The 13,278-nt window shown below is 43.8% G+C and overlaps 1 protein-coding gene across 1 annotated transcript in view; it reads left to right on the top strand.

Moving 5' to 3' along the window:
- Nucleotides 1-13,278, top strand: part of CABIN1 (calcineurin binding protein 1) — a 93,205-nt gene that overhangs the window by 52,655 nt on the left and 27,272 nt on the right. The window contains exons 29-30 of the mRNA XM_026037611.1: nucleotides 11,103-11,266; nucleotides 13,018-13,114. Coding sequence (XP_025893396.1) covers nucleotides 11,103-11,266; nucleotides 13,018-13,114 — 261 coding nt within the window. The remainder of the gene's footprint in view (nucleotides 1-11,102; nucleotides 11,267-13,017; nucleotides 13,115-13,278) is intronic.

Raw genomic sequence — 13,278 nt, 5'->3', positions numbered from 1 at the left:
CCCCGGTAGCCGCGCTGCCCCGCGGGGCGGCTCCGCCGGGGCCGTCCCGGCTCCTGGGCCGGCCGCCGCGCAGCCCCGGGAGGGGGATCCCGGTCCCGGGAGCGGAGCAGCCGCGGGAAGTTGGCGAGGGGCCGCGGCGGGGCGAGGGGCTGCGCCGCGCCGCTGCCGCGCGCCCTTCCCGCCGCGTGCCGGGGATCGTTTGCCACCGTTGTTCGCAGTTCAGCCCTGAGGCTTAAAGCGGGCCAGTTTCATGTCTGGAAGGAAACAGGCAAGCGAAAAGGAAGGCGGTAGGTGTGGAAGCGCTGCGTGGCCCCGAGCAGCCCCGCCGCGCTGCCTCGTGTGCCCGGCTGCGCAGCCGGGCTCGCCCGGAGGTTCCCTGCTTAGCAGTGACCTAAGAGGGGAGCCTCCTGTGCAGGGGCTGCTTTGCATGAGCTGTGGCAGCCGCTGCCTCATTCAGCCGAAGGGAGAGCGCGTAAGAGGATTCCAATTTAATTAGCAGTTTGTTAAGACCAGTCAGCTTTGTCTGGTCACATGTTTGTAATTTTAGAACGTATGTCTTAATTGCAGCAGATTCTGATGTGCGTGAAGCAAGTGCCACATGCTGTTTGCGGCAGTGGCTGGGGCTGCTTCGTGTTTCTGGGTTTTTAGGATTTGCTGCAGCATGTATTTATTTGTACAAAGGCAGATTTTTGCATGTGCTGGGGGTATTTTGCATGAAACAGATCTGGCAGAGCTAAGAATTAAAGCACATGCTGTGGAGTTTCTGTTAGCCTGCAAGCTGCAGGATGTGTCTTTTGTGCTGGAGCATATTCAGGTTGACATCTTGAATACCCTCCTATTCTAGCTGGTCTCCATAATAAGACTTTTGGGTGCTTCGACGTCCTTGCCAGAGTCTGAAATACTCTCGATGTTGAGGCCTCCTCCTTCACTCCTCCCTCCAGTGCTTGCTCGTGCTGTTCTCAAACAAATAATTCCTTTTCCATAATGCTCCTGAAATCAAACACCAGCAGCCTGTGCCTTCCCTTCTGCCTGGCTCTCTGAGTCACTGCTGTGCCCTGTGCCAGATGAAGCTGCTGTCACATCGCTGCTGGCTCGACAGCGGAGCTCTCCCGTGCGTACTGCGATTTGCATTATTGGCAATAGGGTAATTCAGCTCCAGCCCCTCTGGTGCTCTCAGAGATCAGACAACTTTGGTTTGGGTGCTGGGCAGACCAGGATCTAGAGACTTGAACTGAAAAAATTCCCTAACTCTTTGCAACTGGAGAAAGAATATTCTTTTTCACCTTATAATGCTGAGAGGAGCCCTGGAAGTTGCTGAAAGCAAGACATTAGGTGTTAGCCAAAAAAAAAAAAAAAAAAAAAGATAAAATAATTGAAAAGTAGGATTAGCGCAATTCCCCTTTGTTAGGAGGATTTTTCTGTCGGATTTGGAGAAGAAAAGATATTCTGAGGGTAGCGATGGGGTGCATAACAGTAAGAGAATTTTTTGCCTTTTATAGCAGTCAGGACTGTCGTTCGGAGCCTCCACTTGCTGGGCAGAGAGGGGAATTGTTCTGTAGACGCTCTGTAGTGCGAGGAGAAGCGATAATGAAATAAGTTATGTGTCAGATTCTAATAACTTCACCTGAAGATCTTATTTGGTATGGATGGAACATGCAAACTTGCGTAGACTGCTAACTGTTTGCGAGGATTTTGCCTTCTGGATCCTAGTTGTTGTTGTTGGGGGTATTTGTTTCTTAGGGCTTATTTAAAGCAGACGTTACAGGATTCTGATTTGAGATTAAAAGGCTTTTCCGACGACTCCTGCAGTCATTTTACATTCATCCAAATGCTGATGGAATTTAAATTTGTTTGCTTCAGCTGCCCGTTGCTTTTGTTCTTCTCGGTGTTGATGGAAGGTGCAAGTATTGCTTTATGTTTCCAATTTTGTTGTAAATATATGCAAATACCAACCAGTCCTGGAATATGCGATTCTGGGGACTTTCGGGAAAGTCTCTTAGAGTTTGATGTCTGTAACAATGAATTGTTGAGTACATTTATTTATTTATTAGTATAATTAATATTTCTGCCCTTTTACATTTCCTCCTAGTTGGTGGTGTGTATGTATAGTCAAGGTATTAAATATTGAAGCTTGCTCATCAAATCCTATTAGGCAGTTATCCTGTTTTTTTGTAAATCACAGTGTATTCAGTGAAATTTAATAGCTTTCTTGAAGATCTTTCCTTCTTGCTAAATAAGCGATAAAAACCGTGTCTCTGTATAGGGTCTCATGAGCAACTAAACGTGAATCTTCTATCAGAAGAGCTCTAATGAAAATTTTGTGTAACGTTGCCAACACATACACAGAGGAAATGATTACAGCTTTGCTTCGGCATGGCACCTCCTGATTACACCATGACTGTTTTCTGAGCTAGTTGCAGTATGTACCATAGACCAGATCTGTTTGTTTTCATGCTGTATTTACCTCAGAGCACCTCCAGCAGTGGAAAGAGCCAACTCTTCCATGCTTATGAGGTCACTCGAGAGAAACTGGATCTGGCATTTTGCTGGAGAGAAGTGTGCTCTTTTGGAAAGTCCTTCTGCAGTTCCCTGAAGCTGGATGGCACCGTATCTGTGTGATCATCCTCAGTGCTTTGAAGCTAGAGAGACCTGTGTCTTATGGGACACCTTAGCCAAAAGCCATAAGGTCATAAAGAAAACGTTTCTAGGTAATTTTATATTAGCCAAGATGAAATTAAGCTGAAGGATCTTCTGTAGTAGACAAGTCATTATCATTTGATTGTATTTTATAAGACGGCGTGCAGTATTAATTTGGAGAGTTATCTCTTTTTTTTCAAAAACTGCTCTGGAAACAATTTCCAGGTTTTTGCTGGACCTTTTCATTACTGTTCTTTCAGCCTCAAAGACACCCTTCAGAAGGGTATCTAATGCAGTGTGTCCTGTTGGATAAGAAGGAGCATGAGGTGCCTGTTCAGCAGCATTTTTTAAAATCCTCTAATTTTTGATATTTTCTGAGATTGAGTCTAACCTGGTGGGTGATATATTGATGAAAAATACAGATAGATGGTGCTAGTTTTTGAGCATCCTGTGAGCATGTGAAATACTTTTCTAACACTCAGATTTTGTAGCTTTTCATCTTGATATTGTAGCGTATTTGTCTTTATGCAAAAGAGTAAAAAAACTCAGAGACATGAAGAATACTGTGAGCAGAGAGAGGCTGCTAAGCAGTTTGTTTGCTCTGTGTATTGGATAACCAGTACACTCTTTTACCTAGAAGGTGGTATCCCTTACCAGGAAGAGAACTTCAGTGTTTCAGTATGAAGAACTTCAGAATAACTCACAATTTTAAGCATGTTAAAAACATATGTCCTTACTGTACCTCTGAATATTATGAAGCTCTTCAGAGCTCCATACTGTAGCTCTTAACATTATGAAGTTCGTGTTCTCTTTCTGTTTGTAGTATTGCAGCATCTGCAATACAGATGATGGCAGGGAATCACTGCAACCTGTTTGGAGATAGACATCTTCAGGTACCCCTATGATACGTGGGTAAGATGCATCATCTCTGCTTTGCTGCCCTCATCCACCCAGCATGGAAATTAGCTGCATTCTCGTGAAAAATCTATATCTTCTTTTTGCGGTAGCAGCCACCTCTCCCTTGATTTGGTTGGACATTCCATAGATTGTATCGTTCTCCACATCCTTTCGAACATCTGTCCTGTGTTTTCCTTTCTTTTCCGTTCGTGCATTGTCCTGGTGTTATTCCCAGGGGGCTAGAGTGGAAAAGCTACCTTTTGAAGAAGGAGACATTGGAGACATATCCCCAGACTTTAACTCTTCTGGCCCTGGATTTGGAAGCTAAAATGAACTTGTGCGTTTCTTATCTGTGTTGTTATTCTTTGTACCTAGACTTTGTTATGCAGTGCTGCTCTTGTATTCGTTTTAGGCAGGAATGTTGTCAGAATAGGTTTAGAGACATAATGCACTAGACTTATGGTTTATAAGTGTTACCACAGCTAGGGAAAGTTGGAAATCTTATATTCTGAAGTGAAATACAACCCTTCCTCTCCAAACTTGGAATCTAACACGTGTGAGACCTCTGGGGAGATGGGAGCATCGAGTCTAGTGACAGAAGTGTAGGGGTCTAGGTGAAGACTCAGGATCCTGAACCATCTGGAGTTAGATTGGATGAATCCCACGTGCTGTCTGGAGGTGTGTTTTCCAAGAGGGAGCTGCTGCAGGAACCTGCTCATCTCTAAGGAAGCGGATAGCCCGTACCAAGCTTGTTCCATGAGCTTTGAGTGTTCCCATTTGCATCTGCTTACAGCAGATACCCAGGAGAGGTTAAGCAGAAAAATCCTCTTGAAACAATGAAAACTGGCTGCTCGGCAAACCTAGAAGCTGCCACTTTCTAGATGTCATCTGCCTGCTTCGGTGGTGGTGACAACTTCCTGCTTCTGGCCCCGGAAAATGTCTAAGGAAATGCAAAACCACAGCCGAGAGAGTTTTCTTTTAAAGGGTTTCATTTTCTTCCACTAGGTTGCTGCATCACACTATTTGCTCATTAGGAGACCTCGAACTGTTCTGTGATCTTGGGATTTCTGTGCTCAAGCTGAAAAACAAAACAAAGTATTGTAGAAAAACCTCCAGACTTTCATGCAGGGACTGGATATAATCCAAAATGTACCCCGAAGTGGGTACTGATGTAATGAAGAGTCTGAAATTCCAAGCCAGGTGCCCCCTCACCCTTCCCAATGTTTTCTTTTGAATGCAGATAAGTAGCTGACTAAATCTTTGGATAAGTTCAGCTTTCAGCACTTCACTTGGCAAGACTTGGCAAACCTCTTTTTCTCCTTTGGAAGCCCTGGATTGGCTGCAGGACGCAGTGTATGATAGTTACTGCTGCTAATTTCGGTGCTTTCCTAATTTATCCCTCTTTCTTTCCTAAATTACAGCTGGTAAAGGCAGCTGAAGGAGGCAACTTCTACAGCAAAGCTGAAGGAAAGGCAGTAAATGTACACTAGTATTTTGCCTGAAAGTCTGTTATCAATAAAAAACCTTCCAGCTTGAGGAGATATCCAGATGCCCAAAAGGGAACTTTTCTTTTTAATGTAGGAGACAAACAGTAAATTATGGCTATTTTGTCAAATCCATCATTCCTTTAGCATTCCTGATTTGCAGAGCAGAGATTGGGAGTGCTGAGCAAGCAGGAATCCAAGGGCTTTTCCTTGGAGCCCTCGAGGATGAGCTCCTCTGCGTGTACTGGCAAAATGAACCTACTGAGCAGTGTGGGAAGGCGCCTTTGCCAGGCACCTGCCCGTGCTTCGTGTCTGCTCCTCTGCCTCACACGGTGCAGAGGAAACACTTGAGTAAAACCCCCGAAGCCTCCTGACTGAGCAACCCCAAACCTCTAGCTTCAGCCTGGCAAATGGCCAAACCCAGTGTTACTGTCTGTAGGCTTCAGTTTCTGTTTCGCTAATTCCACCTGAACTTGTAACTCATCATCATCTTAACAAGGCATTTCTGGTTTTAGATAATTGCTTATTCAGCGAGGAAATGACTCCCTTTCCCCGCCGATGTGTACGGCCCTGACTCATGCTCAAACATAATAGTCTCTCCATCCAAGTCGATGTGGCTCGGGTATTCGTTTTGTGGGGTTAAAACCAATTTAATGTCACATCGACTGTAAAATGGTTGTTCCAGAAACTCAAAAACCTGAAGATTCTGAAAATAAGCTGCATTTTCATGTGAAAAATTAGAGGTGCAAATTGTCCATTTTGTTTCTCTATCAGCAGGTGATACTTGGAGCACATGAAGTGTTTTCATTTGTCATGGCTTTTCATGACGCTCTCTTGCAAAAACAGTGCTACAATATTAAGCAGTTATTGCTTAACATGTTCTGCTTATTCACTTGCAAGTGTGTGCATTAGAAAAAGGCAAAAAACGCACAATATTTACCATGTAGGCCAGGAATTGTAATCTTGTCCCCTTCCTTGTAAAAGGAAGTTGCTGCAGCTTTGTCTCATATTTCTTTCCTTTCCCAGGCTGATAAAGTGCCTTTTTTTTTTTTTTCAATATTGTGTATTTTTGATATTCTGCCATTCTCTAGTGTCTAAAAAGACTAAATGCAAACAAGCACGAATGCTACCTAATGCTCTGAAAGAGTTGATGAGAATTTCCTGAATTTGGCTCTTGAATTTACCCAAAGAAAACAGGAATTACTATTTTTTTTCTTTATGATGGTACCAGTCCCTTCATCTAGTAATTTTAATGTTCTGAATATAACTGCTTTCATTTTTCTTAATATTTTTATACCGAACTGAGTTCCTGTTTACAGAGGTGGAGTTGCTCTGACACGCAGTTAAATATAGGAAATATGGGTGAAACGAAGAGAAGAATTAAAACCAGTAAAACTGTATAAAGCAACGGTGAATATAGAAAGGAGAAAGGAATGATGATCAAAAGAAAAGCCAAAATTGGGCTACAAAGTGAAACAGGAAGAGGAGATGCAGGAAATTGAGCCTGGACCTGTTTTTACTCTGCAGGCCCCCAGTCCAGTATCTTGTGTTCACCTAAAGAGATGATATTGAGGAAAGCTAATTCAGTAAGTTGGGCAAACTCTGTGTTAAAACAGACTTACAAATAACTTAAATTATGCAACTCTGCTTAGTTCAGCTCTGTTTTCAAGTCTTGCGTAATGTATAAGTTGCTGTTATATTGTTAACTGGCGTTTATATTGGTTTATTAGTTTTGTCATATGTTATAATGAACTTTAAATAATTTTAAAATTGGCTTGCTTTTTACTAAAGATTGTTCTTAGGAGGACATTATTCAGACTGACAAATTTTGGCTGAAGATATTTGTGTTTTGCTTTTTTTGCTTAAGGCTGGGGTGTAATTGCGTTTATGGTACTTGGTGCAATTTGCAATTTTGACTTTTGTGAAAAAATATACCTGGGAGTCAGCTCTTAAGTATTTGGAGATCTTCACTCTGTAATCACAGTTGTTTTACACATTTGTTTTTTTATGTATCAGATTAGTTTTTTATGATTTTTTTGGGGGAATCAGATCATGCGAGGGGTACCTAGTATTGCTCTGTGTTTAGAACAGAGATCACGTAGCACTGAGAAAGTAAAGTTGGATCCCTGCGTAGGAGACGGCTCGCTCTAAAACCCTGCAGTGTCAACAGGGAGACCTCCCCGGAGTGGCTGGGATTTTGCTGAGAACTGTCGGCTTCTCTTCTTCTGGGAGGCTTTCCTAAACCCCAGGGAATCCCCTCCCTTACAGTACTAAAGTAAGCAGCATGGAGGATTAATAAGCACTTCCTTCCTTTCTATTTTGAGTGACTGAACTAGAAAGTCTCCACCACTGTTGCTCTCACTTGTGCTTGCAAAATACTCGGTACAGAGTGCGTCATGGTCCCCTCTCCTGGCCCTCTCTCTCAGCTTGAAGTCTTCTGCAGGTGGAAATTGTTTGACAGGTTCAGGCTGAAAACTAAAGTAAGTGTCACTAGCAAGGTAGTCTGCTAGGTTCGTTATGCAGTTTTATATTTCATTGAAAAATCATCATAAAATTCCTCCAGATTTGCACTTAGTTCCAGATTTATTTTTGCCTTCCAGTGCATATCAGGCTTGCTTTCCTTCTCTTCCCCCAACCATTTTTATGTAATGTTTGTTTAGCCAGGAAGGCACGGAGAGCAGCTTGGTGTTTTGGAGCTTACAGGCATTCTGGAGCTGTTGGACGCGTCTCACTCCTTCCTCTGGCTTCATGTAAACAGCCTTGCTGGCTGTCGCCGAAGGGAGGAGAAGCCTTCAGGCAGCAGGAGGGCGGCCAGTGAGCAGGGGCCGCGCTGTGCCTGGCAGCTCCCCTCGGTGCCGGCACCAGGAGACGTCCACATCTTCTTACCATGGCGAAGAAGAAGCCTCCAAAGGCTCCTCTGGCTGTCACTGCATCTTGCCAGCGAGGTGCCTTGCTGACAAATCTGAGTTTTCAAATTATAATTTGAGGTATCTAGCGTTAGCTAGAGGAGTAACTTCTTCCCAGTGTGCTCCCCAGCTAGTTCATTGCCAGCTTAGCATTTGCATCCGTTTACTAGGAATGCTTTAAAAGCAGGATGGCAAACTAGTCTAAAACCGCACAGATGTGAGGTCTGCATCCAGAGGAGTTCCTCTGCAGGTCATGGACAGTCGGTGAGGAAAAAGTCAGATTCCATGGTTAAAACCTCCACTTGGAAAAGACCTGATTTAAATGGTCTCCTCAGCCTCTGATTCAGATTGTATTTTAAAAAGAATTCAAGAATTCTCATGGAAGAAATTCCAGAAAGCTCATTTTAACATCTATTGTTTTGCATCTTGCTTCATAAAATTGCGGGGGGTGGAATGAAGATTGTATTGATTCCTAGCTGTAGGCTGGTTTGCTGCTGTTAGCTCGGAACTGTAGGTATGTAACACAGGGCAGTAATCTGATTTATTGCTGTTCTACCTTTGAAAAACGGCAAGTCAACACATGCAAAACTGATGGCTTTCCTTTGAAAATCAGACCTTCTTTTGTAATCGCAAGGTTAAAGTAAATTTAAAGTGTTCTAATGTGACTCTGTGTGTAAAAAAAATCCCCAAATTATCGGATGAGCCTCAACATTCACCCACCTTCCTCATCCCGGTTAGCAAACTGTGTCATTGCCCACGGTGTAAATGCACTTACTGCCCTCCCTGGCATGATGCAGGTGGGACATGTCCCACTGCTTGGGAATTTCTTGCTCACGAGTAAGAATCCCCATTGCTGATGTTGCCAAATTGCATAATAAACGTGTACAAAATATGTTAGTGAATTGCTGTGAGGGTGTTTTGATTGCTACAGTCCTGGCTCTTGCTTTTTGGCAGGAACGGAGTCATGTGAATCATGCTAAGTTAATGTGCGGAGCCCGAGATGCTTAACCTTTCTGCATGCAGGATTAGGCCTTTCTGAAGGGTGTCTTTGGGCTAAATCTGTTACAATTCGTAGAATTTTCTGTTTGTTTCCTCAGTCACATAAAAAAAGAAAGGATGGGAGCCTCGCAAACGTCTAAATCACGATGAATCCCACTTGTATTCGGTGTGTGTTGAGGTTCCTCACATGCACCAGGGGGTCGTGTGAGCTGCAAAGTGCCTTTGAGCTGCCCCCAGCTGCAGTCCCCAGGCTGGGCTGAGTGCCTTTCCTGGCCCACGGGGAGGCTGAGAAAGCCCAAGAGCCAACGTGTGGCGAGGTGGCCGTGAGAGGTTTCGTGTGGTGAGGCAGCCTCGAAGGCTCCTGAGATGTGGTGCCACTGTGACGTGTTCCGCTCCTTCAGGCTCGAGTGGAAATTGCTGTGCTGAGAGGCAAAACCTGCACGTGCCACCTGCAGGCACAGCTCCTGCTTAGCATGGAGGAGAAACCCCCCATTGCATAGGGAGGTACTTCACCCGTCCCGACCCCGCAAGGGCTGCGGGCGCTTGGCAGCGTGGGAGCTGCCCGAGCAGATAAAGCTGCTCCTGCAGCTGGGACAGGGCCAGGCGCGTGATGGCAGCTGGGACAGAAGGAAGCAACGGTTGTGCCCCAAGGGGCAGTCGTGTTACAGTTTTAGGTACTTCCTGAGAAAAGGAAACTACAGGAAAAATCCAATTCCTTTCAGGGAGGAGGAAAGATGGAAATTTGTGTTAGCGCTGGGGGAAATAAGGGAGTAGAGCATGAGAAGAAGCTCAAGCAAGAAAGATCTGCAGAGCAGCTTGGGTGCTCTGGTTAAAGCTGGTGCTTCCATTTCAAAGGTGCGTGAGTTTGGGCAGGGCTTTTTGTTGTTGTTCTCCCAAGTTCTGGCACAGCCTGTGGAACAGAAGTGCAGATCCTGCGAGTGCCGGGCAGACCTGCTGTGCACAGGCTATTTGCATGTCTGCTTTCTTTCCATGGTCGTGTCGTCCATGGTTGCAGTCGTCATTTTCTTTTGCTTCCTCCTTCTGGTAAGTTTTAAAGAGTTTTGCTTATGCGGGAGTAAAACTAAAATATCAAAGTAAGGCCTTGAAATAAGGATGGAAATATATATATATATATATACACACACACACACACATATATGTATATATATATCTTGCTCTCTGAACAGATTTGGAAAGCAGAATTGATTTTCTATCCAATTCTCATATTGGTGAGACCTTTCCCACCTCTCCCCACCCCTGCATCCACACAAAATGAGGTAGATGACCTGAGGATCTCCATCCTAATTTTCTGCTACAGGGAAAAAATCCAGAGGCAAATAAAGTGAGGAATAAAAGGGGAAGGGTGTTGACATACCAGCAATTTTTGAATGGTCGCAGGGCTGTATATACCAATGTATATCAAGTATGGCATTATTTGAATTGCGATTTTCAAATATGGTTGACTTATGTGTTGACAGCATCCATACTAAACACCTGAAAACAATCTCCATAGACTTATTAGTCATTGCAGAATCTGACTAACCAAAATTAAATTATATTTCATATCAATCTCCAGCCTTGCTCCCCAAAGATTCTCTCTGTCCCAGAAATTTAATTAGGAGGCTCAGGATATATGCACAAGTGTTGGGATCTGCCGGGGGAAGTGGATGCTGCTGAGGAATCTGATTCGTAGCATCAGGCTGGTTGGTCCCAAGGTGAAGGCTCTGATGATAGCAAGGCAGTAACCAAGCTCTTAGTAAATGTAGTAACCATCTGTTTGAAGACAACATCTTGCTGTAGCTACACAGTAGTTGTAGATTTTAGGTGGGGACATTTCAAAATATGTTAGCTCCCATTTTATTTGGTAGTTGTGCTTTGGCTTAGGGAGTCCTCTTTACTCCTTTGAGAAAATTGCACAAAACAATTTAGGCTTTGCTTTTTTTTTTTTTTTTTTTTCCTTCTTCCTGGGAATCAGAAACATTGGGAAGGGCTGCTGCAGACTCTGCAAGACTCTGCTTTTTTGCTACCGGCAGGAATTAATCAGTTGACTTTAAATCCAGATCTCCAAACTTGAAGGGCCGCAGCATCAAATTTGCTGAAAAATCAGCTCTCCGTTGTCATCCCCCATCCCTTCCAGCTGGCTGGGGCTTCAGGGCTTCCTCCCTTCCTCTATTTCCAGGGCATCTGGCGCATCCCCGTGGATGAGATCGATCGCCCGGGCAGCTTCGCCTCTCATATGAACCGCTCCATCCTGCTCTTGCTGAACGTCCTGTCGCAGCTGAAGGATTATAACACCCTGCTGAAGGTCTCGTCCATGCTCCAGAGGACCCCCGACCAGGGAAAGTATGCAATCTTCTGTTTAATCCTCTACTCTGTAAAACTGGGAATATTTTGTTCATTGCATGACTGTTTTTCCAGAATAATCTTTAAATTAAAAAAAAAAAGTCTTTAGACAGACTTCCTCTGATATTCAGTATAATGATAGCAAAAGTGACCCAGAATTAATGATTCCAGAACAGTCCAGAATTTCTTTGCATTTCTCTTGCAACGTAGGGCTGCTTTCCCAGCCTTGCAGAGATTTTTCTCCCTCACACTTCGGGAATCAGTGGAGGGACAGGCTGGGGCAAGTTGTCACCCCGTGGCCTCCTTCTTGCATAAGAGCTGTGTCCAGGGGAGCAGGTCGTGGCCCCGGCACCTCGTGTCCCTGTAATCCCTGGCTGGCCACACAGTGGCTCTTGGCAGCTGCTGCTATTTAAAAGACTTATCCAATTTGGGGGTGACCTAGTTGTAATTACATTAACCCTATTTAAGAAGAAGCCATTTAATGTGGACTATATAGAGATTCTTAGCGTTGGGAGGACCAAAATAAACCCCTAAGGAAAACACTGAAGCAACTGAAGTAAAATTCCAGTTTGCTGCGTGGGAAATGTTGAAATTAGTCTCTGGCAAGTGCTTGAGAAATTGAACCAAGTGACTGATGGCAGTAAGTGGAAGGCAGTGGAGGTTTCTGCATGTATTTTTTGAGTGTGAGTGCATGCGCACTTGCATAGGTCGTAGCATGGCTGGGAATATGTCACTACATGTTCAGCAAAGTTGAAGCCAAAAATATTTTGACTTTTAGCATATCAGAAGCACTGGGCCATAGATGGCTTAAAATTTGTCCTAGACGGGCCCACGGTTGTACTAAAAATATTATGTTATTTATAAGTCTAGACTGAATTTAACCAACAAGTAATTTGACATGTTGGATCAACTAGTGCCAACCATGGTGAACTGTGGTCATTACAGGAACTTAGAAATGCAAATATTCTGGGTGTATTCTGGGTGTGTCTGGCATATGCCCTTAGCAGCTCTAATTTTGAAAGTAGGGGGGTTTTATTCCAGTGGAACTACTGGCTGTTACTAAACTAATGATACGTCAAATATTTGTATCATTGGTCTCAATGGCAAAACAGAAAATTACTAAACGAGTGTAACAAGTCCAAAAGAAAATGCTTATATTAAAATTGGTGACTTTCTGGCTAGATGGTACCCTTCAAAATTATTTACTTAATTTTTTAGCTGTTTCTCATTAGAAATAGTTCTGAAATTGAAAATTAGTTTTCCATCAAACTCCATTAGATGGGGGTGAAGGCTGGAAATAGTTTCTTTGAAAGTGAAATAAACGATCATGTCATCATGCAGTGAGGTTGCAGTGCTTTAATAGAGTAGATGAGGCTATAGTGTGAATAAATTTTATGGTACTACTACTTATTTTATATTACTAAATGGAAAAAAAAAAAAAGTTAGCTCACCAGTGGTTTAGCTGCAAAAAGCTGAATTCAAAAGCAACTGGTATGACCTATGAAAAAGGATTTTTTTTTTTTCAGTGCCATTAGTGTTATTTACACAGTTTATGGAATATCCACATATTCCATTTGTGAATGTCCTCATACTTGATGTTAGATTAAGTTGTGAAAAATACATATACATATATATACGCGCACACACACATGCACACACACATGCTTTTCATGTGTATGCATGTTCCTGCTTTTAAAGCCTGCTAAGTTTTTGGCACTTAGCTGCGTTTCTGCTCTCTCCCCGTGGCACAGGAAGTACCTGCGTGATGCAGATCGCCAGGTTCTGGCCCAGAGAGCCTTTGTGCTCACAGTGAAGGTGTTGGAGGACACGCTCAACGACCTGACGCAGGTGAGGCAGCAGGGCCTTTGGTGGGCACTGATTTAGTGCTTAGGTTCTCCCTTCCTTGGCTCTCCTGAGGCTGAAAGGCTGCATCCACTTTGCTTATTTCTACTGCTGTTTGTTTATAAGCAGCTACACAGAAAACTTTCTTGGAGCGTTGCCCTGTTGCAGAG

The sequence above is a fragment of the Nothoprocta perdicaria genome, unplaced genomic scaffold (assembly GCF_003342845.1).
Source record: "Nothoprocta perdicaria isolate Ctin4 unplaced genomic scaffold, notPer1 scaffold_2, whole genome shotgun sequence".
Classification (NCBI taxonomy): domain Eukaryota; kingdom Metazoa; phylum Chordata; class Aves; order Tinamiformes; family Tinamidae; genus Nothoprocta; species Nothoprocta perdicaria.
This window is presented reverse-complemented; position numbering and strand designations above follow the sequence as displayed.